Source organism: Enhydra lutris, unplaced genomic scaffold, assembly GCF_002288905.1.
Source record: "Enhydra lutris kenyoni isolate GAN:26980312 unplaced genomic scaffold, ASM228890v2 scaffoldscaffold12, whole genome shotgun sequence".
Classification (NCBI taxonomy): Eukaryota; Metazoa; Chordata; class Mammalia; order Carnivora; family Mustelidae; genus Enhydra; species Enhydra lutris.
Window position 1 is genome coordinate 26,051,927 of NW_019154096.1, and position 27,308 is coordinate 26,079,234.

Genomic DNA, 27,308 nt, shown 5'->3' on the forward strand with positions numbered 1-27,308 from the left:
ACCTAGACTTCCCCCAGATGATTCTGAAGTACAGCCAGGAGTAAGCCCCTGGTCCATTTCTACCCACATAGAGGACCAAGATGAAGGCCAATTCCTCCAGGAAGTCTTCCCGAACTTACCCCATGCAGGTGACTCTTCTTTTCTGACCACCTTTGAGCCACGTGAGGAGCAGTCACTGGACACTGGTGGCAGCCTGCTTTGTGTCAGATGGTAGGAGCAAGAGGAACCCCAGCTCCGCCCCCACTAGCTGTACATCCTTGGTTGCTCCCGAAACTCTCTGAGATCTAGCTTCCTCATCTGTGAAATGGGCATTAACAACAGTACCTCCCTGACAGGCTGATAGAAGACATTCCCAAGGATCGATTCCAACCTCCAGCCCTCCCCCAGCCCATAGTCCTCTATTTCTAAAACTACAGGTTCCCACAAGCCCAGCATGCGACCCAGTTCCCAGAGACCTCTGTCCCTGTCTCCATCCACATTCTCATTCCGAATGCTGGGAGCGGCCAGCCCCTTGACAAGACATGGCCTTCCTCACATGGCCTTCCAGGACTCCCGAGCCGGCCCCTGGAGGTGGCTGGAGAAACATGGAGGAGCAGAAAACCACCCCCAGAAGGTAGGATCCCTTTTCTGAGGATCTTTTCTAGCCAGACGGGCAGAGCCTGCCCTGACTGTGAGCCGGCAAAGGGGGAGGGGAGTGAACTTGACATCACTCAGGGCTTTCACTGTTCAGAAATCACTTCCACGGGTTATAAAAAGGGATCTTTGTGAGGTGAGTTCTTCTCTCCATCCGCCAGATGACTTGCGGAAGGTCATGGTTAGCTAGTTCTAGGGCTAGAGTTGAGAGTGCTAAGAAATTGAGAACAGTCTGAATGTCCAAAAATTGGGAAATTATTAAATTCACTAAATACATCCATATCATGGAATGCTATGCAGCTATTCAAGTCATCTCTTCCAATGATTTTAATAATGTGGGGAAAGGTACATAGTAAGTTAAATGGAAAAAGCAGGACATAGAGCTTGATCTCTGCTCTGTGGTGTAGACGTGTTTACCGGCATATGTACACATAGAGATCGCACGCAGATCTGCAATGACACCAAAAACCCTACTAAGTTGCTCCCGGTTCTCCCCTCAGATCAGGCCCCCCTCCCAGCCCCATCCTGTCTGGGGTCTCATACGTGAAGGTGCATAAGGGTAGCCTGCCGACCACGTCTCTCTAGCAGGGAGCGCATCTGGGAATGTCACTTTTGTGAAAAATGACACCGAGGGGAAGTGTAATCAGAACATCGCCAGAGGGTGGTGTTTATAAAGTTTTTATTTTCTGTTTTCTTAAAAATAACATTTGATTTCCTTTATGCATGTGTGGAGTGTACTTGTTTCCTTAGGCTGAGTAATAGGCAGATAAAGACAACACGAGGCGGGGTCCCCAAGGGGAAGGGGGGTCTGGGGGTGAGGGGCTTGGGGGCACAGGGGAAAGGGACAGGGTGGGGTGACTCACGGGACGCTTGAGTGCCCATCAATGCACATACACGGTCTAACACTTTGTTTTTCGATTTTTTAAGGACATCTAAAATTACTGAAAGATACGATTTCAGCACTGAAATATATAGAAGGAAATCCAAGCACTTGAACACAATTCTTAACTCTAAGCTCAGTTATTGCACATCACACAATTTAAGTAGGCTTCAGGCTGTAGAGCAGTTTGCTCTGCTTGCGACTTCCCCGGGATGTCTCCAGTCTCCTTTTGTACCCCCGGTGTCTCTTCCCCTTGACCCCCGCCTGCCCACAGCCTCACAATGACGGCGCCGGGTGGCATCGTGACATGCCAGACTAAGCCATTCGTCCTCCCCAAGGGCTGAGGTGAGGCTTTGGTGAAATGGAGGGTTCCCATGGGGGTCCCAAGGGACCCCACGCACTCAGAGGTGAAGTTGGAAGCAGACAGAGCTCATGAAAGGCGCAGGGGTGGCCATTAACGCCAGGTGGGCTGGCGTGGGGAAGGAAGTGTGACCGCTGAGCACCTGCGGTCACAGCACCAAAGGGATAATAAGGGACCGTCATGATGTCCCACGGTGCCCTCATCAACTTCGCCTTCCTTTTCCTCCTTCCTGAGCTCCAATGCCCTGCCTTCTTCCCCATCACCCTGAACCTCTGAGTGGTCTCTCAAGGCACATTTGTTCTCTCCAACTCCAGCTTCCCCGTCCTAGACACACCCATCTCGCCCAGCCCCCATGGGTGAGGAGGCCTCCGGCGGCCAAGGTCAGCTCCGGGGCTCGGCAAGAAACCGCTCTTCAAGTTTGGCTGAGCTCTTTTCAACAGAGCTCTAATTCCACTGCCTGCCTAAACCAGGGGAGACAGGGTATCCACACAGAAGGACATGGGAGGAGATGGGTGGCAGGCAGCTTGGTCAAGGGCATGAATCCGAGGAGCCGAGGGAGGCCCGCCCTGCGACTTGCTCACGAGAAAGCCTGTAGCTTGTCTGACAAGAAGTCAGTTGGAGGCTGTCAGCCCCCCTGGGAACAAGTTGCTTTGTCTAGCTCTGGGGGCGGGGGGCTCAGTCTCAGAGAGTGGGGTGAAAAGCAGGGTGGGGGCTTCAGAGACAGGACAAGGCTTGACCCCTGAATCCCACCAGGGTCTAATTCAGCGCCTTTTGCTTTCTTTCTACAACATATTTACAAGGTCATAAGAAACGTGCACAACCAGAAGACCCAGAGACACAGAGAGAGCTTGTGCCCCCAGTAGGGGAGGGCAACAGTGAGAGAGGGGTGCCCCTTCCTCTAGCTCTCTCCCCACCCTGGAACTCCCCAGCCTCCTCAACAGCCGCTCCCAGCGACAGGTCCAGAAGCCTCGGCTGGGGCAGAGGGAAGAAACAGACAGACTCCATTCCTAGTGAGAGCAGGAAGCATCGCGGCTGCTCAGAGAGCAAAGGGCGGTTCCCTGAACTGAGCCGGGGCCAGAGGGAGGAGGTGGGAGGGCAGAGAAGGGTGGGGGGCCAGGAGACGGGATATTGGGGGGTCTGGGACAGCGCGACACCCTACCCTGTGCTGTTGTGCTGCGGGATGAGAAGCGGCTCATGGGGCTAGCTGCGGTTTCAATATTTTCCCCAGCATAGGACTGGGAAGATGTTGACTCCGGGGTGCAGTCAAAGAGGCAGACGGGGTGAGCTTCTTCCATAAGGTCTGGCAGGCTCAGCGGATGCTGCCGAAGCCAGAAAGGGACGACGGCTGGAGCCCTGTCTGGGGACACTTGCCCCGGGGGCCCCCACACACGCACCCCTCCTCACACCCCAGGCTCTCACACACATTCAAACACATACAGCCGCTCACAGACTCACACACAAACACACACGGCACACACCAGGTATAGAAGGACAGCAGAGGCCCAGGTCCAGGTTAGAAATTCTTTGCCCAAAGTGTTAAGGAATTTGCTTCAACAGGGAGAATGGGACAGATTAGGAAAGAAAACAAAAAGAAACTCAAAACAGGGAGCTCGGTCTCATCCACCCTGGCTCCCGCCTGGTTAGGAGATTTGGGAGAACAGGATGTTTGGCCCCAGTCCTGTCCTGTCCCCTCTGACCTCACAATTCCCGGGCCCCTCCACTAGAGCTGCCTCGGGGGACCCTCCACTGGGTCAGAGAGAAGGTCCCAGCGCTGGCAGGGGAGGGGACGGAAATGGGCCTGGTGCTGCCCCCTGGAGGAGAGATGGAGAAAGGTCACGGGAAGTGGAGCTTTCCCCCGCTGCTGCTTCCCGTCTTAAGGAAGGTCTGGATGGGAGAGGAGGTGGTTGCACATACACCGCCCCCACCCCACCCCGGCTGACACCCAGCTTCTTCACCTGCAGCCCGATCCTCAGGCTTCCAAAGTGGACCTGGGGACAAGGGCAGTGCAGCAACCCCACACGGCCCGGCGGAACCCACCCGCGGCCTCCAAGAGAATAGTCCGGACCAGGCCCCCACCTGAGGCCCACAGGAAGGGGCCAGGCTGTTCAAGGGTCTGGCACTCAGGGCTACCCAGTCTCCGCTCCTGAGAGCTCCTGCCAGATCGGCAAAGGCAGACCCTTCCTTCCTCCTCCCTCTGCTCCGGCCCCACCCCAGCCCCTCAGCTTCGGCCACCCTCGCTCACACAGGCTTGGGTTAGGAGAGCAGAGTTTAGGGCTGGGAGTCTAGTGCTGGGGAGTCTGGCGCAGGGAAAGGGCTCACTGCTGTGGGTGTCCCAGCCCATGTCATCAGAAGCCGGTGGGCGTGTCCCAGCCACACTGGCCTGGCCCCGGGAGGACCCCAGCCAGCAGGCAGCTCCCTGCCTTTCCAACCCTCTGCAATGGAGACACCCAAGGGTGGGAGAGGGCAGGCAAGTGCAGGAGGAAGCAGCGCTGGTTGAGCCAAGGATAGCAATCAAGACAAGAAGCCCTGGTCAGGGCAACCCAAGGGTGTCAGGACAGGCCCAGAGGGGGCTTGGGGGACATGGCAGGGGGCATTCATGTCATCAGCTTTGACCTTGTGGTGGGTGGATATGTGTGGATATGTGTACTTTGAAACCAACACTAAATGGAAAGCAAACAAGGAGGTCTCTGGAGCAGTGTGGACCAAGGACACATTTGCCAGCGCATGCCACACTCACACACACTCACACGTCCTAGCCATACAGGTCTCACATTGGCCATGCACAGTCACACACCCAGTCGTCCCTGCTGGAGCCAGTGTCCTTCCAACGTATCTTCCGGATCCATGCGTAAGCTGCCTGCTTCTGTCCAGGTCTCTGCTGGCCCGTCTCCCCCGGCCATCGGCACCCTGGCCTGCCATGGCTCCCCGAGGGCCATCTACCAGATGTAGCCTCCGTCGTCCGCCTCGCCCGCCTCGCCCTCCTCCTCCTCAGCCTCCTCGCCTGCTTCCTCTGTCTCCTTCTCCTCCTCGTCCTCCCAGCCGACGCCACTCCCAAAGTCCCCTGAGAAGCCCACGATGTCATCTGCGAGGGGAACAAGCCGAGGGGCCGGTTAGGACCCCGCTGGCCTCCTCGAATTGCTGCCAGCAGGATCCACCACAAGCCAGGCCCCCCAGAAGCCCTCCCAGGGCAGGTCATGGGGTACCGGGGTGGTGCCTGTGCTGCCACCTGGCCCTTACCGCAGTCGGGGCTGCCATGCGTGCGAGTGCCCGTCAGCTCCAGGCCCAGCTGGTCCACACACCAGCAGTCACCGCTGCTCTGCTCACACTGTGTCTTCCTGTAGTAGCCGTCCTCGTCACAGCTCGGGATGAAGATTCCTGAACACGGCAGGACCCACCGGGTCAGAGCAGGCGCTGGAGTGTGAGCCCTTCAGAGATGTGTCCCCGGAGCCTGGGCCATGAGCAAGGGTCCAGACCCCGCCGGAGCGCAGGCAGCCCAGATGCCCAGGGCGGCATGGTAGCATTTCTTCTGCCTCGACCGGCCTGAGCTGGAAAAACCTGCCTCCCTGATTGCACTGTGCTCAAAGCCCTGGCTCCGGCCGCCACTCCTCGGACCTGGCTGTCCTCGGTCAGCAATGCCCAGGCTTCTCCTCTCAGCCTCAGGGCCCACCTGCGCTCCCTCAGACCTGGGAACTATGACCCCTATGTCCACCCGATAGACTCCTGAGCGCGCCGACCCAGACAGAGGCTCTGCCCCTTCGGGGAGGCAGGTGACACACATTGAAACAACTATTCCAGGCACTACCGAACGGGCACCCTGAGGCCCAGGGAGTGTGCCCAGGGAACACAGACCCAAGAGGACGGCTTCCAGGGTGGAAAAGCATGGCTTCCTGAGGAGCGCTGCCGCCCATCCCGAAGGCCCCTGGGCTCTGGTCAACAAGGCTTTGTAGGGTGGTTCCAGCATTGGGTCCCACGCACGCTGGTCTCGTGGGCCCAGCAAGAGGCTGCTCTCTGCCTCTTGGCCCTCTGTCCCCTCAGCCACCATGATCCAGCCACATGGGCCCTTTCCTTCTGTTTGCCAAGAGCCTCCAGCTTTCTCCTGCCCTGGGTGGGCTCATCCTCACCTCTCAGGTCTCCCTTGGAACACCAGCTTCCCCAAGAGGCCTTCGCAGATGCGCAGGCTACCTTCTACCCACGGTGCTCTCCCTCAGCGCTATACCTACACAAGCCATCATGTGTAGTTCTGGCTTTTTGGTGTGTCAACCCATGTGTTGTGTTTTCCCAAGTAGCCTGTGTGCCTTCTGAGACCAGGGACCAAGTCTGTCTTGCCCTGACCTGGGCCGCGTCTACTGTTCCCTCTGGGGTTGGCACCGGGTATTTGCTTGCAGATGTGAGCGTCTGCTATGGAGGGGGCTCACTTGAGTTTTGCACGTACCCCCCACCGCCACCCCTGCCGGAGTGAGTTGAATGGAGGGTTCTAGGAACCTTCTGTTTTCCCATCCTCCAGTCCCAGAATGGAGGAGCTACTTGGGAGACCCTGTCCCACCACGAGGATAAGAACAGGAGGGGAGTTCTCCTTCCTGTTTTCCTAGGACAGGGATTTCTCTGGGCTCAGCTCTCCTGTAAGGCCCAGGGGCTGGAGCCTCTGGGCCTCCGGCAGACCCTGGGGCACCCCTCCCCTGCCTCCTCCAAGCCCAGCCCAGTCCAGCCAGCCCCCTCACCTGGCTTCTTCTTGGAAGCCTCTTGGATCTGGATGCGCTCCAGCTCCGCCAGGCAGGGAGGCTCTGTGTGGAGAGAAGCAGCCTCTGACGGGGGCCATCCCGTGGTGCTGGTAAGACTCACAGACGGGCCCCCAAGGCTTGGCAACCTAGCAGTAGGCTTTGCAAGACACAAATACCCAGGCTTTGACTTGGGGAAGCCCCACGGTGGTAGTGGGGAGCATGGATCCCTCCAAGTTCCCAAAAACTGACATAGGGGCTCTGCAAGATTAGAGGAGGGGAAAAAAAAAGCTCCAACCGGGGGAGGCCATTCCATGGCTGTGGCAGGGGCTGAGGTGCCCTGAGAAGCCCAGGGCCCCTGAGAATGTTGGGAACTCATGGGATAAGGATGCAGGATCCAGAAGAAGAGGCAGAGTGGATTCCCCAGGGGAGAGGCTCAAGGGGAAACATGAGACCAGAGGGAAGGTTAGACAGAAGCTCAAAACTAGGGGCGCCTAGGTGGCTCAGTCGGTTAAGCGCCCAACTCTTGGTCTCAGCTCAGGGCTTGATCTCAGGGTCATGAGTTCAAGGCCCATGTTGGGCTCCATGTTGGGCACGTAGCCTACTTAAAAAAAAAAAAAAAGAAAAAAAAGCAGCCGCCCAGATGTAGTTGCAGCCAAATCTAATTGCTTGTCACCTTGAGAAGTCCCTAGCCCTTCCCAGCAAGAGGCCTGGCTGATGGTAAAAATGAGGTCAGCCCCCCGCCTCCTGCCCAAGGAGGCTGCTGTACAGAATGGACAGAATGAGCTTCAGAGGCCTGGATGGTGAAAGTGCCAGAAGGCGGGGCAGGCGGGGTCCCTAAAACTGACCAAGATGCCACATGCTGGCAGATGGATTTGTGACTGACCCACGCTCTGCGCCCAGATTTTCTCTGGTCACCCTCACAGCAGGATGAAGAAACCGAACTTGAAGAGTCAGTGCCTTGCCCAGGGTCCCAAACCAGCCCGATACAGTGGAGCCCCAGTGGAAGGCTGGGCCTCGGCCGCGAACACCATAGTGCCTCCAACACACGCCGGCGGTGGGAACCAGGCAGGACGCTGGACACGGAGCACCAGGACCTCCCCTACCTCCGGGCGGACCTGTCGGCTGCCCCCCAGGGACCTCAGCTTCCCCACTGATGACAGTGGCCACCTGGCTGAGGTGATCTCTGAGCACACGCCCAGCTCTGGTTCAGGATATAGAAAGCTAGCAAACGATGTCCTATCTCTAAGGTTGATGAGCACAGATTTGGGGTAAATAATGTGAGACGTGTCCAGAAGAGGAATCATCGAGAAGCCAGTATAGCTTCAGCCGTAGAGCCCAGGAGCCCTCTCCAAGGCCCCAAGGGGCCCTAGAAATTTTACATTTGTAGTTTTTACTTTCCCAACATGCATATGCTTCAGGACCCACAAATCTGGATCACTGAGGTGCTTGCCAAGGAACAGATTTAACGTGCTGGCTTCCCCGGGTTCCAACAGATGAGGTGCTGGAGCGGGCAGGAAGCAGGTGGGCTGGGGGCGGGGGTGGGGGGGGGGGCGGGGGGGGGGGGGGGCGGGGGGGGGGGGGTGCAGTGAGGGGTGGGGGACCAGCCAGGGGCTACACTCACTCTCCCTCCAGAAGCAGAAGCACCACTCAGCAGTGGAGACCCGGCCGTCCTTGTAGGTGTCGCAGGAATTGAAGAAAGGGCGGATGCAGACCTCATACTTGTCCAGGTTGATGGCGGCCAGCTCTGTCTGGTCCAGGAAGAGGTCAGCACTGGTGTCCAGCTTGGAGAACATCCAGCCAATGGAGTCCTTGCAGCTGGCCCCCAAGCTCTTGTCCAGCCCTGGGGAGAAGGCCAGGTTCAGGCGTGCTCAAGGTAAACCACTCCATCCATCTGTCCACCCATCCCTCCACCTCTCCATCTGTTCAGGGTCAGGGTCAGGGCAGCTCAGAACATAACCATGGGAGTGAGAAACTCAAGAACAGCTGAAGGAGAGTCCATCTGCCTCCACACAGGACTGCACTTAAGCTATTCAGAACCCTGTTTGGAAAGAAAGCCCTTCGGGGAAGATAATTTCTTGCCTTCTCTTGGCTACCCATTTTAGGCTTTAAGCTCCTTCCACCCACTTCTAGAAGTTCTTCCAATAGCTAACCCAAACCCCTCCTGTCTAGTTGAAGCCTCCTTCTCCTTGTTCTGGGTTTAGGCCCTTTTCGAGGCTCAGAGTCTGGCAGGAGGGAACACCAGGCAGGCTGGCCCAGGGCACTCCTGTTTCCCCATCGCCCTCCCCCGTCCCAGGCAGAGCAAGTAGCTTCTGTACCACCGGCCAGGTTGGCCCCACTGCCGGCCGAGCCATTTTGCTTGGCGTTCTCATGAAGGAGCTGGAACCAGTCCCGCAGCCGGTCCCCCAGGTCAGCCAGGTCTTGACCTGTGCAGGTCTCTACAGTCGGAAGAATGGGGAGAAAGGGGTGCGGGTGAAGGTAGGTCGAAGCACAGCATGGCCTCAGCTTGGGATGCCGTCTCACAGGCCAGACGCCAGGCAGTGGTCAAGAGGCAAGGGGAGTGAGAAATTAAAGGTCCCCACCCACTGTCTCCCATCTTCCTGCCCCCTTAGTCCCTAGCCCTCAGACCACACATGGCGTGCCCCCTATACCTGAGGCACACCCCCCCCAGCCCCATGGGTCCTCAGGCTTGTCCCTGTTTTTGCCATCTCCCTTCTGGCTCTGTGAACCTCTCTCAGCACCCCAGAGCCCTGAAGGAGGTGCCCCAGGAGATGCTGGCAGGGAGGCCTCCCCCGACCCGGCTGGAGCCCGGGGCTCCACGTTACCTGGCTTGCCGTCGGTGGTGGAGGGGGAGGCCTGCTCTGTGGGGCAGGGGCAGGGGCCCTCGCATCGCACAGTCAGCTGCTTGCTGCTCAGGCAGGCCTGCTGCTCCAGCTTGCACTGCATGAGAAGAAAGGTCGCGTTGTGTGACTGGGGGGTGCTCACAGATGGGTCCTTGGAGCTGGGGTACTTCGAGCCCACCAGGCAGCCACATCTGACAGGAGGGACAGCAGCCACCAATAGCCTGGGGGGCTAGCCCTCCTGGTCCCCCTGGGGAGGCCAAAGGTACATAGCACTGCGGGGGACAGCAGGGCTGGAAAGGGGTTCCCAGGGATTCAGGGGCTCCCACGAAACCTGGTCTGCCCTAGCTTAATGTCTCTGCACATGTACTTTCCCAGGACACGAGTCTCCCCACGCCCTCACCCCAACCCACCCGCTTCTCCTATTTAGCTGCCCATTGCTCCCCACCCCAGTCCTGGCCCTCTGGCCCAACTTCCTTCTTACCACAGTCCCTCGGCCCCCAGGGAACTGGCGGCCAGCCCCTCCCTCAGTGGTCTTAACTCCGATGGGCCTCACCCAGCTCTCTGGGTAACAGCCGCTGGCTCTCTGCTCACATCTGCTCATTTCCCTGCCTTTACTGAAAACCCTCGGCCACAGCTGTTTGCTGAAGGCAGCCTGGGAGAGGGTCTCACCCACTCCCCGCCATTTGAGTGTTTTTCCTGGTCCCGTATGGTTCATCCCCATGGGATGACAGTAAATGAGAAGGGGTCGTACTATTTCATAGTATCTCCCTTGGCTCCTGGCTGCTCGGCAGAGAACACGGAAGCTCAGAGAGGCCCGGTGACTTGCCCGAGGCCACAGGGCTGGGATAGAAGCCAGATCTCCTGAGGAGCCCTATGTCCCTGCAGAACAGCTCCGTGACCCCCAGAACACAGCTTCCTGCCCAGATCTCACTCCGCCTTGGGCTGTGTGACAGCACTTTTCTCCCCTTCCCTCTCCCTCCTGCCTCCCCAGTACAGCTTCTGCCCTCAGCCTCTGGCACAGTCTCTCTCCTCTTCCAGTGACCTCACCCCTTCCCCAAGCCTGTGACTCTGTGACTCATCAATCTGCATGTTGCCCCGAAAGTGTCCCTAAGCCCTAGAACCCAACCCCAGTGGACAGTGTCCTCCAAAAACCAAGCAACTCCCAACTCCTGGTAGCTAGCAGAAGTCTTCACAATTAGCACCTGCATTTCTGTGGTCCTTTGGAGTTTATAAAATGCTTTCACGAATGTCTCATTTAACCTTCTTAAGAATCCCATCCAGTAGGGCTTCACTTCCCACAGCCACCATTCCCTCCCACATGGCTGTCTCCTGGGGGATTATTTTCTCCTGCCCCAAAATGCCTGGTGCTGGCTGGTGAACACCATCCCCTCAGGGTGGAAATCTCCCTGCGGAAAGCTCCATCCGTCACCCTCCACCCCCGACAACTGGGTGACATGGCTCCTGCCTTTCAGAGCCCTGGGTACTTTCTGGAGGATCTTACCTCACTTACTCTGACTCACAGTTCCCTGCACACCTGCACCCACATCAGGCCAGAAGCTGGGTCTGGCTCCTACTCTTATGGAGCCCAAGCCTGGGGCTCAGGTGTCCCTTCTGGCCGGCCACACCACATGCACTGACTGAGGACACCAGGCCCTGTGTCAGCATTGGGAGACCTCAGGGGACCCTGGTTGCATTGTCCTCTCTGCTCCCCGTGGCTTTGGGTGTCAAGCCAGCCCCCCGCCAGCCTTTCCCGCCCCCCACCTGGGGCCAGAACTCCTCACCACCGAGCTGTAAGTGTGGCCATCGGAGCCGCAGACTGAGGCCAGCGGGGCCATGTGACAGGGCTTGCAGACGGTGTCTTTGTTTCCAGAGAGCTTCAGGGCAGGCTGCTTGATCCTACAGGACAGAGATGGGGAGGGCATGGAGTGGAGGCGAAAATGAGAGAGGGATACCCAAAGGGAAGAAGGTTCGAGAGACTGGTTCCAAGAGGAAGCTGGTCCCAGTGATCACAGCACCTGCAGCCTCCTCCCTACCCCTGCCCACCCTCCCCATCAGCCCCAGCCAGACCCTCCTCCGGCCCCTAAGGGTGCATGGCCCAACTAGGCAGGGTGAGGAACGGTAGGTATTGGTAGCTTGCCCTTTCCTGTGGTTACTGAGCCCAGCAGGGCCTTCAGGCAGCAACTCCAGGTCTGACTGCCAGATTTAAAAAGGAGTTGCACCTCGCATAAAGGGTCACACCAAATCAGAGGTTGCAAACTGACAGCCCATGGGCCACATCTGGCCCGGAGACTCATTTTGTTTGGCCGCCAAAGGTGTTTGTTTTTGAGTCATTCACCAACATTTACAAAATGGAAGAGTTCACATGGAAACATGGATTCCTGGAGAGAGGGGAGGGAGATGGGACCTTTGCCCAGAAATCTTGGATGCTGGCAGGTCTTGTCCTTGGGATGGAGCTAATACCTTTCCCTCCTCTGCAAGCCTCAGAAGCTAGAACCTTAAATATTTTATTAAGTTGTGGCATGTTGGAGCCAGAAACAATCTCAGACTATCTGGGCCAACCTATTTGTCTTATGGATATGGACACCGAGTCCCAGAGAGGAGAGATGCCTTTCCCTGAGTCCCACACTGCTTGGTGATGGATCTCCTAGAGTGTGGGGGTCTTAGAACATGTCTACAGATTCTTTGACACTCCTCCCTTCGAAAGATGGAGTGTACTTTCCTTCCCCTAGAGACTCGCTCCTAACAAAGAGAAGGGGCAGAAGTAACAACGTATGATTTCTGAGACTAGATCGAAAGTGACATTGTGGCTTCCTCCTTGTTCTCTCTCTCCTTCGGCTGCCTCACCGAGGGGAGGTCAGCTCCCATGTTGTAAGGACACTCAAGCGTCCCTATGGAGAGAGACCACAGAGGTGACCAGAACCAACAGCTATGTGAGTGGGCTTGGAAGTGGATCCTCCAGCCCCAATCCAGCTTTCAGATGATGCGGCCCCAGTCAGCACCTTGACTGTAACCTCCTGGCAAACCCTAGCCAGAATCATCCAACAGAACCACTTCTAGATTCCTGACCCTCGGAAACTGTGGAAGATAATACATTTGTTGCCTTAAGCAGAAGGTTTGGGGGCAGGTTGTTTTGCAATAGATAGCTGCCACAGAGGAGACGATCAGGCAAGCCCTCACTGTTTAAGCCACACCCCCAGAATCTCCCCCCGACTCCCCAGGCCCCTCACCTATGCTCCAGCTTCTTGCGGCTGATGCACATGGCCCGCTGGTAGCCCTGGGCGATGCACACCTTGTGACGGCTGCACTTCACCTTCTGGCAAGGGTCCTTGGTGGTGTCCAGGGCTGCCAGGACACAGGTCACCCGGAAATCAGTGCCAACAAGCCCAGGAACCCCCAGCCCCACTTGTGAGTTCCTCTCTGTAGTAGGCCTGAGGGCCAGAGCTCCTCAGCAAAAAAGCCCCACTCCCATCAGGGTCTGGCTCCCACAAAGCCCCCAAGCCCATGGCTGGCATGTGCCCTTGGTGGGTCTCAAGTGCTCACGGGTGTCAGTCCTATTGTCTCCCCTGGGAGGGACACGTTACCTTCATCTCCTTGCTGATTGTCCTCCCAGCTCTTGATGTAGTCATCCTAAGAAAGGACAGAGGGGCAAGGAAGAAGGGAAGGGCTAAGATTCACATCCTAGAGCCAAGGCTCAACTCCAGGGCTAACATGCTAACTGCCATCACCCCAATGGCTGCTCAGATGACCCCTGGTCCCCTAGGCTTTGCCAGCTGCCTCCCCCAGAACTCTATCCCCCTAAGCTCTTATCCAGAATCCCTTCCAGCCTCTCCCATATGTTCCTTACTCCTCCATCCCATGCTGGGTGCTGCAGGGAAGAAGTCAGGGAGAGGGCACAGAGGGAGAGGAGAGGAGGGTGGGGTGTGGGGTTGCACAGAGACCATACACAATGGACACCCCCCCGCCCCGCCCCAGGAAGTACTCACCTCCACCTCCTGGGGATCAGGACGCAGTGGCAACAGGCCATGGGAAATGGAGCAGGAGGAGAGAAGGAGAGATGGGGATTTTAGTGGGATGCCCAGCCTCAGCCCATGTGGTCCCAGCACTCTGCAGGCCTCATCATGTGACCAGAGGCACTGGGCAATTCTCTTTGATTGCTCAGGTTCTCTAAGCTCAATGGCCTCCCACTGGAGGACAGGATTCCTGTATCTTCACTACAGGGAGCTCAAGGCCTGGGCCCACTCAGGGCTGGCTTTAGGAGCGCTGGAGGTGAGGCTCCATCTCTCCATTGCCCTGGCCTGACCATTAGGACAGATGTCTAAAGGACCCAGGGAACAGTGATTGTCACACCTTTGCCTTAAGGGTCCCAGAAATGCCACTCTCTCCCTCTGCCAGGGTCCTTCCCTTGGCAGTCCCCTCCCCTGCCACCTGCCACCCTGTAAGTGGGGCGAGGGGCAGGGGCTCTCTTCCACTGCACAGGGACAGTTTTTCACTTGAGGTCTGACTTTCCTGTAGGGATCCGATGGTGCCCTGAGAGAAAAGGGGACCATTGTCCCTCCCAGTGTCGATGGTTTCCTCAGTTACCACGGTCCAGCTGCAAATCCTCACATTCAGAGGATCCTGAGAAGGCCCTCTGAGATCATCTGGCCCAGCCCCCTGTTGGTGCGGGACAGGCCAGACAGGCCAGAGACAAGAGGTGACCCACCCCGGGTCCCAGCATCTCAGAACCCGGGTTTCCCGACGCCTAGTACAGACCTCTCTTCTGGCTCCAGCACACAGTCTCCAAGACCTGAGGTGTCTGGAGACAGCTCCTCACCCTGCTCTGGCCACAGGGACCTCCCCAGGGCCCACCACCATACTGTGGTCGGAGGCAGAGCATCTCACACCCAGCCTTACTCCCTCTGGTTTCCCCACTAGCCCTCATGGGGCAGAGGCGGCTGCCAACAACCAGCATAGAGCTCCCAGGGCTCTCCAGGTGGAAGATCCGTCAGGCGGGCCGGGAGACGGCTTCTTGGGACTGCAACCTGGAAGCGCCAAGGACCCAGCTGCCGGCCTCCCCTGCATGGGACTCTGGAAGCCAGGGGTCAAGGGCCACAAGGAGCCACGTGCAGCCGCGCCCTTCATCCTGAGTCACACCCATCCAACGAGCGTGGGATGGGAGGCAGAGGCCACACTGTGGGGTGGGGGTGGCAAGGGGCCAGCACCCGTCCGGTTTGGAGAAGAGGGCCCAGGGCTCCTGCAGCAGAGGGCTCCCACATGGGACAGCCACAAGCATAAGGGAGGATGTCTAGCAGTGCTCTGAAAGCCCAGGGCTCCCCTGGAAGTTGACAAGCATCAGAGGAACAGGCAGGGACAAGGGCCTTTGTCAACACGGCCTCCTGGGCAAAGGCCGAGAAAAGGCCAAGGCCAAGCAGGCCGTGGGCATCGTACCCGGGCAGATCATGCCGTGGCCACAGCTGTACCTGCATGTGCTTTCCTGAGAGCCCTGAGTGCACACACGCCCACCTACGAGCACACATCCTAGAGCACGCATGCGTGCAGCGGTACAAGTCCCGTCTGTGAGCACGTGTACACAGGCCCACGTGGTGAGGAACCGTGCACACTGGGTGTGCGTAGGAAACAAGGACATTTCAAGGCAGCTCGCCCAATGCCAGATGGGTTTTATCCAGAAATGAGGTTAACTAGGCCCACTTCTGTGAGCAGCCCCCAGTTTTCACACTTGGGCGCCAAGGCCCTCCCTCAGGCTTGGCCTTCTTGTGTCTTCCACACAGAGAGAGAGGGCAAGAGGCAGAGCTGGGGAGGCAGAGAAGGGCAGACAGAGCAGCAAACCTCTCCCCATGAAGGGCTCGAGGCACCAGCTCTGCTCTGTCTTGCTTTCGTCTGTGTTTCTGTGCATCTATCTCCTTCTGTCCACCTCCTCTTTCTCTCTCTCCTAACCCTACACTCTGCCCATGCCTGCCCCCTACCCCCCGGCCTCGACATGTCCAAGCAGCTCACTCTCAGGGGAGTGGGAACAGCCAGCCAGAGAGGGAGATGAGGGAAAGAGAGGGCCCGGGGCCACACAGTGCCCACACTCCCCTTACCAACAGACCGTGACCTTCGGGCACTCAGCACCTATCTCCTGAAACTTCTTGGAGCTTAAAGGTGTTGCCCTCAGGGTGACTCAGGTCCAGAAAACACTCCCCTAATAAAAGCTATTGTAGCAGAAGACGAGACCAAGGACTCTGGGTGGAGGAGCAGGCAACAGTCAGGGAGAGGCCTCATGAGGAGCCCCTGCCTGTGGAAAAGGGAGAGCTCCCCGCTCCCCGTCCTGGGGAGGAAAGAGACCAGTGGGGTAAGAAGAGAACCTGCCTGAGGTGGCCCTCGGAGAAGGGTGACGGGGTCCTGCAGGCAGCATGGGGGCAGAGCCCAGGGCCACATTTAGGGGCCCCTGGGGTCGGGTGTGGGCAGGCACCATCTATAAGCTGAAAAGGAGTTCGTTGGCAAGTGTGAGTCATGCCGTCCAATGCGGTGGCATCCACTTAGGCACCCAAGCAAGCTTATCAGCAGTTGTGACAAATGGTCCCATAAAGGCACAAGGGTCTTGTCAGGAACCAGGAGGCCTGGTTCTGTCCTGGCTCTGCTACCCAGCGATCACATCCTCCCCCTGAGAAACAAGGATTCGGAAGAGCCCAGGTCCAGTGCTCTGGAGGGAGGGCCAGGCCAGAAGGAAGGTTGGTCCTAGGCTGAGATCAGCATTTCTGGGCAAAGAAAGAGCACATCTGGTTTACCGGGTGGGGAGGGCTCTGTACCCAGAGACAGCTCTCAGCCTGGCTCCCTCCGCATCCTCGGGCTTGCGAGCCCTCCTCTGTGCCAATGGGTCTCAGCAATGGCTGCCCATTAGAACCACTCACCCTGCCTGTTGCCCAGAGTCACTGGAGCCCAGGGGAACTGGGCAAGGGGCAGAGCTGGCAGGGCTCCCACAGGGACAGAGCCGCTCTCAGGGGCAGCGTCCTGCCAGCTCCGCATCTTCCGTCTAAAATGCTCTCCTCATCTCCTCTGGCACCATCCCCTCTACCATAGGGCCTGGGGAGGAAAAAGAGCAGCTACTCCCTCCCTCTCACACAAAGCAGATGCTCAGCGTGCGAGGCACAGGCTGACTCATTGGAACCCGGGCTCCCGGCCTTCTCCCCTGGAATGCTCATCACAGCACTGTCTCCAAGTTGACGAGAGCAAGGTGAAGGCTGTCCTTATCATCCCCACATCCTGTCCACCCCACCTGGCTCTCCCCAACCAGCCCTCCCCCAACAAGCCATTCCCCACCTCCCACCCCGGCCTTGTCAGCACAGGCATCAGTCGCTGTGGTGTCCCTGGAGGTCTCCCAGATTGGTCAGTTGTCCCCCACTACACCAGCTGCAGCTGCAAGGATCCTTCCAGACACAATCCTGGCCACAGCTCTCCCTCCTTAAAACTCTTCACTGAATATGCTTCGCTCTCATTTTGAAAAAAATCTTAAAGGTTAGGAGGTATAAAGGATTCGTACCAAGATGTTACTGGTGATTTCCTCCGGGGAATAGGAATACAGAGAATTTTGACATCTTTCTGCCTTTTTCCAAGTCTCCAAACTTTTAAACAATGTGAACATGTTTTATTTTCTATTCTTTTTAAGATTTTATTTATTTATTTGACAGACAGAGATCACAAGTAGGCAGAGAGGCAGGCAGAGAGAGAGGGAGGAAGCAGGCTCCCCGCTGAGCAGAGAGCCCGATGCAGGGCTCAATCCCAAGACCCTGAGATCATGACCTGAGCCGAAGGCAGAGGCTTTAACCCACTGAGCCACCCAGGTGCCCCTATTTTCTATCCTCTTCACTTTTAAATTTTTAAAAAGATTTTAAGTAAGCTCTAGGCCTAACGTGGGGTTTGAACTCACAACCCCAAGATTGAGAGTCACATGCTTTAGTGACCAAGCTGGCCAGGTTTCCCAGTGAAGAGGTTTTACTTTCTGAGGAAGGGGAAAAACTACAACAAATATTATATTTAAATAACATCCCTGGGGCACCTGGGTGGCTCTGTTGGTTAAGCATCTGCCTTCGGCTCAGGTCATGATCCTGGGGTCCTGGGATCCAGTCTGCATGGGGCTCCCTGCTCCGCAGGGAGCCTGCTTCGCCCTCTGTCTACTGCTCCTTCAGCTGTGCTCCCTCTCTGTCTCTCTCTGTCAAATAAATAAAATTTGGGGGGGGGGGGATAAACCCTGTCACCTACAGAAGAAAGTCTGTCTTCTCCCAATCTGTTCCTGGCTATGCCAGCCCCATGACCTTCCAGGGGAGGCTTCAGTGTGGCCAGACCCCGGCACGGCCTTCTTTTCATGGGGGATGTGTGTCTGTACCCCGCTCCAGGGCTTCTGTTCATCTTTCGAACCCCCCGCTCAGGCATCATCTCCCCTAGCTCAGCCCCAAGCCCAGCTTCCCTTCAGGCCGATTGTCCCAGTTACACCATGCAATGCTGTTGCTTCTGCCCTATTTGAGATGGCCACTTCCTGGAGGGCAGACACCCTATAAAATTCATCCATCTATGCCCAGCACCTAACCCATAGTAAAAACACTGCTAATAACAGCTAACATCTTTTCAGCAATTACCACGTGGCCCACATTGTGCAGAGCACTTTATATTCATGGGCTTGGGTACTCTTTATAACAACTCTAAGAGAAAATTACTATTGTTATCCCCATTTCTCAGATGATAACACGGAGGCTTGGAGACGTGAAGCAACATACGCAGGATCACATGTCAGTTGCACAGCAGAAGAGTACTGGTACCACCAGAACTGTGGTTCCAGAATCTGGGTCCCTAACCTGCACTCCGTGCTGCTCCATAAACCCATAAACTTTATCGGATGAGGAAAGTCCCAGGCTGGGGGCTGGACCTGGAGGTCCGATCCCAGCTCAGGGGTAGTTCCGCCCACCCCACCAGCTCTGCTGCAAACCCTGGGCAGGGAGTCCTGGAGCCCTCGGAGGAGCTGAGACACCTGGACACCGCCTTCTGCAGGCGCTTCCCAGAAACCCCTTCCTAAGCCCCTGGGTGGGCTGGTTTGGAGCTCACCCATCTCCTGCTTTGATCTCTGCGGCTCAGTGCGGTTGCCATGGAGACGGGGCCCACTGTGCCAAGCTGGGGGAGAGATGGTGGTAAGTGCGCAGGCCTAGCTGGGCTGAGGGGGCACATGCTGGGTGTTTCCAAGCGCTGTTTACTTCCTGTCATTTTAATTAGCACCCAAATCACCCGCTCACTTCACAGCTTGAATTAACCCCATCTCTCCCAGGCTCTCCATCTGCTGAGGAGGATGGATGCTGTGGTGACTGTGGCCAAAGAAGAGCTCCCCACAAGGCCCCAACTGTTTGGACTAAGAGCCCCTGGGCATATCTCCACCTGCCTCTCTGTATCACAGTGTGATGGGGAGACTGACCCCCTGACATGGAATCAGGGCACAGGGTACCCTTTTGGCTTTGCCTCTGACTGCCAGCGAGACTGTAGGCTCCAATAGTGCCCTCGCCAGACCCCACTTTCTCGTCTGTGAAACGGGCTGACTCCCTTGCCTTCCTCCCTGAGCTGTGGAGCGACCTAGGGCAATGTCTCAGAGGACGCGATGAGCTGTGAAGCTCTAGACTTTCAAAAGCCATGAAACGGGACCACCGAAGCCTGGGTTCTTGGGCACACACGGTGGGAGCCCAGGGGACGGGGTGGGCCAGAACTGCTTTGGGGGCTCATGGTAACATCAAGGGCCTCCAAGATAGACTTCTGACGTTGTCACCAAATGAGACAGAGGCACACCAACAGGACCAGACGTTCGTCGTGAGACTTTAAATTAAGCACAACTTTTGTAACCCTGTTATGGCATTGCTTCATTTTTTACTAGATCAAGAACCTCTAAAAATGGAAGTGGGCCAGGCCTCTCTCAACCTCTGAAAGGCCCTGCACTCGGCATTATTTTCGCCTCATCTCAGGCAAGGGAGCCTCCGTTGGAGCCCAGGCCCCTGAAGAAGGCCCAGGAGTGGGGGCCCTTGTGGCTGGGTCCTCTCCCGTCCCTCCCTGCAAACAGCCGGAGGAGCACCGAGTGGGGTGCCCAGAAAGGAATGAGGAGAGGCCGAGCGGAGGCCATCTAGGCTCCTTCTCAGCTGAGGACGGACACTTCTGTCACACGCCCAGGCAGAAGGCATCTTGAGAAGGCAGTGACTGCTGTGTGGAGGTGTGAAAACAGGGGCAGTCATTAAATATTTGTCCCCCTCCCAGAGGGAGTGGCAGAGGCTGTGTGTTAGGCCTGCACAAACAGAAGGAGACAGGCATCTGGAAGACTCTTGGGCTCCACCCCCACCCCTTGGAGGAATTTCCTTGGAGGGTGAAAATGTGCTTACCCCTCCCAGCATGTCAGGGGCTCCACCTGGCCTCAGGTATGCAAGCAGCAATGCCCCCGATCCTTGGGCTTGACCTCTCCACCACTGGGGCGTCTCAGCCATTCCCTCCCTGCCCCACACACACTCTCCTTGGGTTTCTGGTTCTAGGCAGCAGCCCCAGGAGGCCATAAAGGGCAGAGAACAGGGAGGGATAAAAAGGAGATGAGACCTGAAATTCTATTCTGAGTTGCCTTGGGACCTTGTTTTCCCTTCTGGAACATGAGTGGAGGCAGGATTGAAAGGCCAGAGATCTCTGTGGAAACACAGGCGTGGCGTGGGGAAAGAACCCTGGGCTGAGAAGGAAGAAGGGTTCTCGGTGCCTGCACCTCTCCAGGTCTGCGTCTCCGTCTGGAAAACATAGGGGCTTTGTGCCGCCGGGGCTCCACAGCTCTGCTCTGGTCCCAGCTCTTCCAAACTGAGAACTGTGAGGATGGGGGTGGGCGGGGAAGAGCCTGAATAAGTCCAGACTCTTCCATGTGCTCCAGGCTGTGCAGGGGAACAAGAGATTGGCGGAAGACTGCATCTAGGCAGGGGTAAGACACCCGCCAGGCCTGGCTTGTCCTTTCAACTGAGTGAAGCCTTGACCTCTTTTCTGATGTCAGGGAAGAGAGCTGGAGGGACAGGATGCCCTGCCTTGGGGAATCCATTCTCCACCTGTGGGAGTCCTGTGCTTACCTGTTCTCAGCCCTGATAGTTAGGTGACCGTACTGCTCTATAGGCATATTGAGAATGGGTGGGAGGCAGACACAGGGGCGGAAGGACAGCAAGGGGACAACCTTCCTACAAAAGATGTCACTCACTCCCTTATCCTACAAATGAATCACTGGAGAATCAGGGTGCCAGGGTTCTAGTTTGACTGTCTCCACCTTCTGGAATCCAGAAAGAGGAAGAGATCTCCCCAGATCCCAGGACGAGTTAGTTGAGATCCTTTCTGGCACATTCCATAATGCATATGTGTATACTGAGCCCTGTGTGCACACACAGCCCGAGCAACGCTCCAAGGACGGGGTGGTACGGTGCACAGGTAGTCTAACCCCAGGTCCTGCCCTCAGACCTAACCACGGGAGGAATGGGATAAGCACACCTTAAAATACCAGTCGGAGCCCTCTTTGGATACAAGTGCAAGTGTAAGCGAGGCCACAAGGCAGCACCGACATGCACCAAATGACTCTCTGACCAACGGGAACTCCCGGAGGGGGCTCTACCTGCCAATGACCGTTGGCTGAGCCCTTAGGAGCTGAGAGGCTGTCCCGTTTCCAGAACCACATCACCCTCCCTCCCGCAGCTGGGCCTGGGTCCACCCACCAACTGGAGCTGCCCTGATGGATCCACACCCCCGGGGGGGGCCCTGCTATACCTGCACGGACGCCCACACAGGGTAGGAGGACTCTGTCACAGTGCTTGCCCCAAGATGCCACTAGGTCCCAGTCCTCAGCGTCCCCTGTCTCTGGCTAATGCATGCCCTACGCTGGTTTGGTCACAGATACTTCCTTAGGAGCAAAGAGAAACCCTTTCCCTGCACCCAAAGATGGGGCTGCCAGCTGGTAGAAGGGTTGGGGGTGAAGGGCTGTTGGCTGCCTCTAGGGCCATCTTCCTGGAGTCAATGAATGCCAAGGGCTCTGCAGAGGCTTCTGTGTCGGCAACCCATGAAGCCCATGGAAAAATCAAGGGCCAGAAACGTGAAGTGGCTCTCACAAGGTCACACTGCGAGGTCTGTCCTCTCACGAGGAGGACAAGCTGAGTGTTCTCCCAGGGCCTCTGGGGCATGGGGTAGGATAGAGCTCTGGCTGTCTTCCAGACAGTCTCTGACCTTCTGGAGAAGGAGAAGGGGTGGTGTTGACCGTCCACCCTCTTCAGCGTGCTGGAAGGTGAGAGGACCATACGACAGCCTCTCCAGGTAAAGAGTGCTCTTCTCTCCCTCTCTTCCCAAGGCCTGGAGTCCTGCCGGGTGTTCAAGGGTCCCTCACCAGGCTGATACGGCTCTGGGAGATGCCAGCACCCCCCAACCCCCAGCTGGGAGAGGATTCAAAATCAGAATGGAGGAGGAGGCCAGGCAAGGACTCACCCTCCCATCCCAAACCCTAGTTATGGAATCCATTCTGACCCAGTTTGGGGTTCTTCTCACGCACCCACACTTGTTCACAAACATCTGTGCCACTCATTCCCACACTTGCATTGGTTTAGGTGCGCGGAATGGGGAGAGGGAAGGGATGGTGAGAAGGGAGCCCCTTTGTGGCTAAAACTTGTTACTGGCTTGCCTGGCGATCCTAAAAATCTGAGACTCAAGAATAGCCAGCGGGCATTACTTCCCCAGGCCAGCTCCCAGGGTCAAGGTGAAGCCCCTCGCACCGCGGAGGTGCTCAGATCTGCAAGGAAGGAGTTAACACACATCAACGTCTTTCTTGTGGAGACTGAGGCGTGGTGTGGGCTAGCCCCAGAGATGAGCGTTCCTCCGGGAGCTTTCTGGGGGGCTTGAGGCTGGGGAGTCCCACCTGAAATGGATGCCCTCCAGCCCTGTGACAAAACGCCTCCATGCTGACGCACGGGTTTTGGTCTCCTTGCCCGCAGGAGACGTAGTGTGACGTACCTGGCATCACATGGCCGGCCAGTGGCAGAGCCCAAACCCGCACCCAGGCCTTCCAGCTCCCAGGCCAGAGCTCTCCCAGCACAGCGCGTTCCTGCCTCTCCTGGGTAGAGAGCTGCCTCTGGGGTGTCGCTAGGTCCAGGGAGGAGGGGAGCAGGAGGTGGCCGGCTGCTGAAGACCCTGAGGGCTTCGGCCCCCCTTTCTAGGAGGTGCCACTCCAGTCCCGGGGCAACCTGGAGGCACATAGGGCACAAGGCTGACTTTGTTCTTCAAGGTAGACTCCTCCTTCCCATGTGTCCCTAAGGGTTAGGCCTTGAGCTCCCTGAAAAGCACAGTTGAACCGGAAGACCTGGGTTCAAATCCCAGCTCAGCCACTTTCTAGCTATTTGACCCTGCTGTACGTTACTTAACTTCTCTGCACCTTTGTTTCTTCAACCGTAGAATGCATGGGTCACGAAATGACAAAGAAGGTGGTAGAGGGGCACGAGAGACGATGCAAGGACCGGCAGCTGGAAGCCAGCGCGCACTACAATCGGTGGTTCAACAGACAGTAACTGTGCGCCTGCTGGGGGCCAGGCACCGTGCTAGACGCCCGTCAGTCTCATGAGAGCTTAATGGACATGGAGCACAAAGTAGGGAAGAACTAAGAAGAAAAAGAACATTCCGTGCTGCTTCGCCCGGCTCTCAGGTCCTGCCCGGAAGAATGCTGTGTAACGGGCCTGGCTCCTCTCACGGTGCGTCTCTATCTCCAAGACCTGGATGCTCTGTTCTGAAGACTACAGGGAAGTTCCACCTGGTTCTGCTGGGAGGGAAGCTGGAGATAACAGGGCTGGGAAGCAGGCCTCCCAAAGGCCCAGGCCTGCCCAGGGGAGGGCACAGCTAGATCACAACCTCCCCCTCTCCTCTGGCATGAAGCTCTCCTCCCTGGCAGCGAGGCATTGGGCATTAGAGGAAATCTACCCCAGCCCAGGAGCGGGGGGATTACTCTGCTGGTAAACCCTGACTCCCTATAATCCTAGTGCTCAGAGAAAGAACGCTAAACTCAACTCCCCCCTACCCAGTTCAGACCAGTTCCGTGTTAGAGCACCTGCCCATGCTTTCTTCCTCTTCTTCGTCCTCCTGACCTCTTCCACATCGTGCCCTCAATCTCCCCCTGCCCCTCGATTCAGTCAGCACCATTTAATGAGACACGCCCCTCACCTACAATACTGACTCCTCCATCCTATGCCCTAAGAACATTCCACCCCTCTCACTTGTCTCTTCTGTTCAGGCAAACTGGGGGGCTGCGTCATTTTGTGGTTATGAACAACGTGCTGGTATGACCTGGTAATGCCTTAGACATCCAAAAGAACATCCATCTTGCCTTTGAGGCTTCAGGAAGCATGTTTTCCAGAAAGCTAGCCTGATGAGATGTATATAAAGCCCTATGCTACTGGGCCCAACTAGAGGGCCTTCGGGCTTTAGAGTACGAAGTGGAGCATCTATTAACAGAGGAGGGCTGAGAAGTGTCTGGGGTATTGGCAGAGTCCCTGTGGACAGCATGAGTGCTGCACAACTCCAGGGGGCGCCCTCACATTGTGGGCGCTCTAGGATTGTGCAATGCAGGGGCTCTGAGCCCTCAGCCCCTGCCCTTCTGCAGAAGCTGCCAACGGGTCCCCAGAGCCAGAACCCCCTGCCCAGCCTTCCCTGGCCTCCTCCTCTCCCTGATCCTGTCTTCCCCCAGCCAACGCTACCTTAAATGGGGTTTTAGAGGACATTTTCCCTAAAAAAGCCCAAGGCCGCCCATCTTACTACGTGCCCTAAAGCTTTCCATGAATCCTAGGGTGTCCGGCCCTGCAGAATTTATAATCGGTGCCTTTCTTCTGGTGAGCATGAGAGGAAGGAGGAAATGATTGGCACCAATACAGGGAGACAGGTGGGCAGCCCTGGGCCGGGGGTTAAGCAGTCAAGTCATTTAGCCTCACCCACAGCGTTGGCTATTGGAAGCAGGTAGAGGAAGAGAGATGGGGAGGCATCTTTATTTTTAAACCTTTACGTTCTGATAAGCATTTCTTTTCCCCCTGACCTTCACCAGTCTTGCTTCAGAAGATCAAACCGCCAGGCCAGCAAGTCAGAGGGAGGCCTGGACCGGTGACACATGGATTGGGGATGGACCAGCCTGCAGCTGCCCCCTCGCTGCTATGGCCAGGCTGCTTCCCAGGCAGTGGCAGGAGGCTGCACCTAATCTGTGCTGGGCCTGCAGGGGCCTCGGAAAAGGCCTTGCTGGGACTCCTGCCTCCCTTGGTTGGACCAGCTGTGCCTCCTCTGGGACCCAGGCCCCTCTGCCCCAGATGACCTGGCTGCATGCGATGCTCTCTGATGACTTAAAACCTACTGGTTAGACTTTGAAGAGAAACTGTCACTTGTCTCACGGTAACAAAAAGATCCATATCTCTGCCTTTTCACATCATTTGGCTGGATAGTGTATGAAGTATGTGTGTTTTAAACACATTTCTAAGGAACTTCTGGATGCCTACAATTTAAGAGAAGATGAGAAAGGTCACAGTGTGGCCAGTGTTGTGCCTGGTGGGTCTGATGAGGGACCTTGGCAAGTGAAAAGTGAGGCCTGGGGACGTATTAGAGGCTTTCTGCGAGCTGGCAGGCATCTGAGAGCACTAGGTGGCCAGGACCAGCATTCTTCTCCCCTGGTGCATCCGCATCGGGGCCCATCCTCCACCTTACACCCGGCCCCCTTCTCTGGGTTCCAGCCACGCCCTCTGCCACCGGCACCTCCCCCGCTCAGCTCCTACTTCCCCCTTCTGGGAACGCAGTCTCCGGTTTCCCCTCTGATCTACAGGTGCTCGTAAACAAAGTGCTGCAGCAAAGCCGGCTAGTCCGCAGCCGCCTCCCCAACCCCCACCAGGCTAAGTTCGGCCCAAGGTTAAACCAGGGTTCGGGCAGGCGTCCCCGAAGGGACCCCAGACCCAGCTCCTCGGCTCTCGCCTCTGCTCTTCAAGACCACCGGGCTGCAGAGTCTTTCCTCCGCATGGGAGTCTCTCCCTTCTCTGGGCCCGGCTTCCCCACAAAAGGCTGGTCCTGGAAAACCAGCCTCCGTGAGCTCACGCCACTCTGCATGGGGACCCCAGACCTGGCTCTGGTGGCCACCCGGAGGTGGCCTCGGCTATTTTCACTGCCGTCGTCCGCCCCCAATCATGGACACGCCTTTCACCAAGTCGCCTAATGAAGATTGCTAGGACACCTACCCCCAACCCCAATTCAAAGTCCCAGCCCAGGGCTCTGTCCCCGTCTGTCCTCCCTCCCCCAAAGCCCAAGGTGGGAATAGAGGGCACTCGCGCAAGACGATGCTACCTACCCGCCGCCGGCCGCACCCAGACCTGCCCCTTCTGCAGTGCCCCGTATGTGGCGCCTGCAGCATCCACACGGCTGGGGGCAGGCCTGGGGCCTCTTTTTTTTCCACCAAAAAAAGGGGAGCCGGTCGGGGGTCCAGCCGCAGCCAGGGCTCCCACCTCTCCCGCCCTGTACCCCCCTTGCATCCCGCGCCCGTCTCCGCGCCCAACCTGCAGTGGCGACCGTGTCTGGCGCACGAGCCCCGGGAGCAACTCCTTGCCCGGGACTCGCCCGGGGCGGCTGTGGGGCTTGGGGTCCCGGGCCGGGGGCGGGTGATGGGGGAATGATGGTCTCGGGGAGGGGGCACCGAGCTGGGCCGGCGACGGCTGGCGGGAGGGTGGGTGCGCGTTGTTTACTCTCGGTGCGGTCTGCCGGCTGGGCTGCGGAGCCGGTGGCTGCGACGTGCCGCCGCCGCTCCCGGCGCTTGGGGTTCCGCTCCGAGCCTTCCTCCCCAAACCCGCGCCCCCGGCCCTGGCGGCCCTGCAGACTCACGTCTCGAAAGCGGTTCCAGTGCTTGATCTTGCCGCTATACTGCGAGATGGACGACAGCCATTGCTCGTCCTCCATGAAATTGCCGGGGGTCTCGCCCTCCTTGAACCCTTTGGCGTCGCCTTCGGCCAGGGCGGCCGCGGCGAGGAGCAGCAGCGGCAGCACCAGCCGCCCGCAGCCCGGGGTGCGCATCGTGGTCAGGGTCCGACCTGGGGGAAGGGGGGTCTTGACTTCTGCAGTATTTTAATGTCCTTCTTTCCACCCCGCGGTTGGCGAAGCAAACGCCGTAGTCTTCCTCCGCCCTCCTCCTGCGGTCTGACTCCGGTGACAGACAGATAGTGGGTCGCGGCTGAAATGTGACCTGGTTAGGAGATGCACTTGTCTGAAAAAGCCCAGCGCTGGACGCGGAGAGGGAGAGAGAATCAGAGAGGCTGCGCCAGCAGGGGCCGTGTCTGTAACTGTAGCATCAGCATCACGTTTGACATCATCATACCTGGTTAAAAAAAAAAAAAAGAAAAAGAAAAAACGAAAACGGAAAAAAAAAAAAAAAAAGAGGGGGTAGATTTCAAAGGGAAGCGCTACATGAGAGCGCCAAACGCCAACCAACCGCAGCAGAACCCAGCCCAGCCCAGCACTTAAGGAGTTGCAAACCAAGGAATCCAAATCCTGAGATGTCCCTGCTATCTCTCCATGGGAATAGGGCAAGAAAAAGGGCCCCCCCCCCCCGGGGGGGGGTCTCCCCAGGGAAGATGGGAGTGGGGAGGACACAAATCTCTCCAGTTACAAAGCCAGTAGGCGCAGGTGTCTAAAAGGGAATTTGGCCACAGACGCTGTGTCTCCCCTTGCCTGCCACCCGGAGGGGCCTGTGCCACAGCCCTGACAGCTGGCTTCCTTCGAGTTATGGCTCTGACAGTAATGGGTGGCTTCGTTAAGACAAAAGCCATTGAACAACTGGCTGCCTCCAAACTATTGCTCCCCAGCCCCACATGCTTTTT

At 57.3% G+C, this 27,308-nt stretch overlaps 1 protein-coding gene across 1 annotated transcript; it reads right to left on the reverse strand.

Annotated features, from left to right (window-relative positions):
* Nucleotides 1-1,298: 1,298 nt before the first annotated feature.
* LOC111144904 (SPARC/osteonectin, cwcv and kazal like domains proteoglycan 2) lies at nucleotides 1,299-26,743 on the reverse strand. The gene is made up of 11 exons (XM_022499500.1): nucleotides 26,317-26,743; nucleotides 13,416-13,424; nucleotides 13,014-13,059; nucleotides 12,660-12,774; nucleotides 11,214-11,328; nucleotides 9,415-9,529; nucleotides 8,908-9,027; nucleotides 8,214-8,432; nucleotides 6,593-6,655; nucleotides 5,112-5,249; nucleotides 1,299-4,956 (listed from the first exon to the last, which is right to left on the reverse strand). Exons 1-11 carry the CDS (start codon nucleotides 26,503-26,505, stop codon nucleotides 4,811-4,813), a joined length of 1,275 nt encoding a protein of 424 aa, XP_022355208.1. The 5' UTR covers nucleotides 26,506-26,743; the 3' UTR covers nucleotides 1,299-4,810.
* Between the last annotated feature and the right edge of the window lie 565 nt (nucleotides 26,744-27,308).

Coding starts and splice junctions, on each gene's coding strand:
- LOC111144904 (XM_022499500.1), bottom strand. CDS start 26,505: ATGCGCACCCCGGGCTGCGGGCGGCTGGTGCTGCCGCTGCTGCTCCTC. Junction 9,530..11,213: donor GCCACACTTACAGCTCGGTG/GTGAGGAGTTCT, acceptor CTTCTCATGCAG/TGCAAGCTGGAGCAGCAGGC. Junction 5,250..6,592: donor GGCTTCCAAGAAGAAGCCAG/GTGAGGGGGCTG, acceptor TGCCGTGTTCAG/GAATCTTCATCCCGAGCTGT.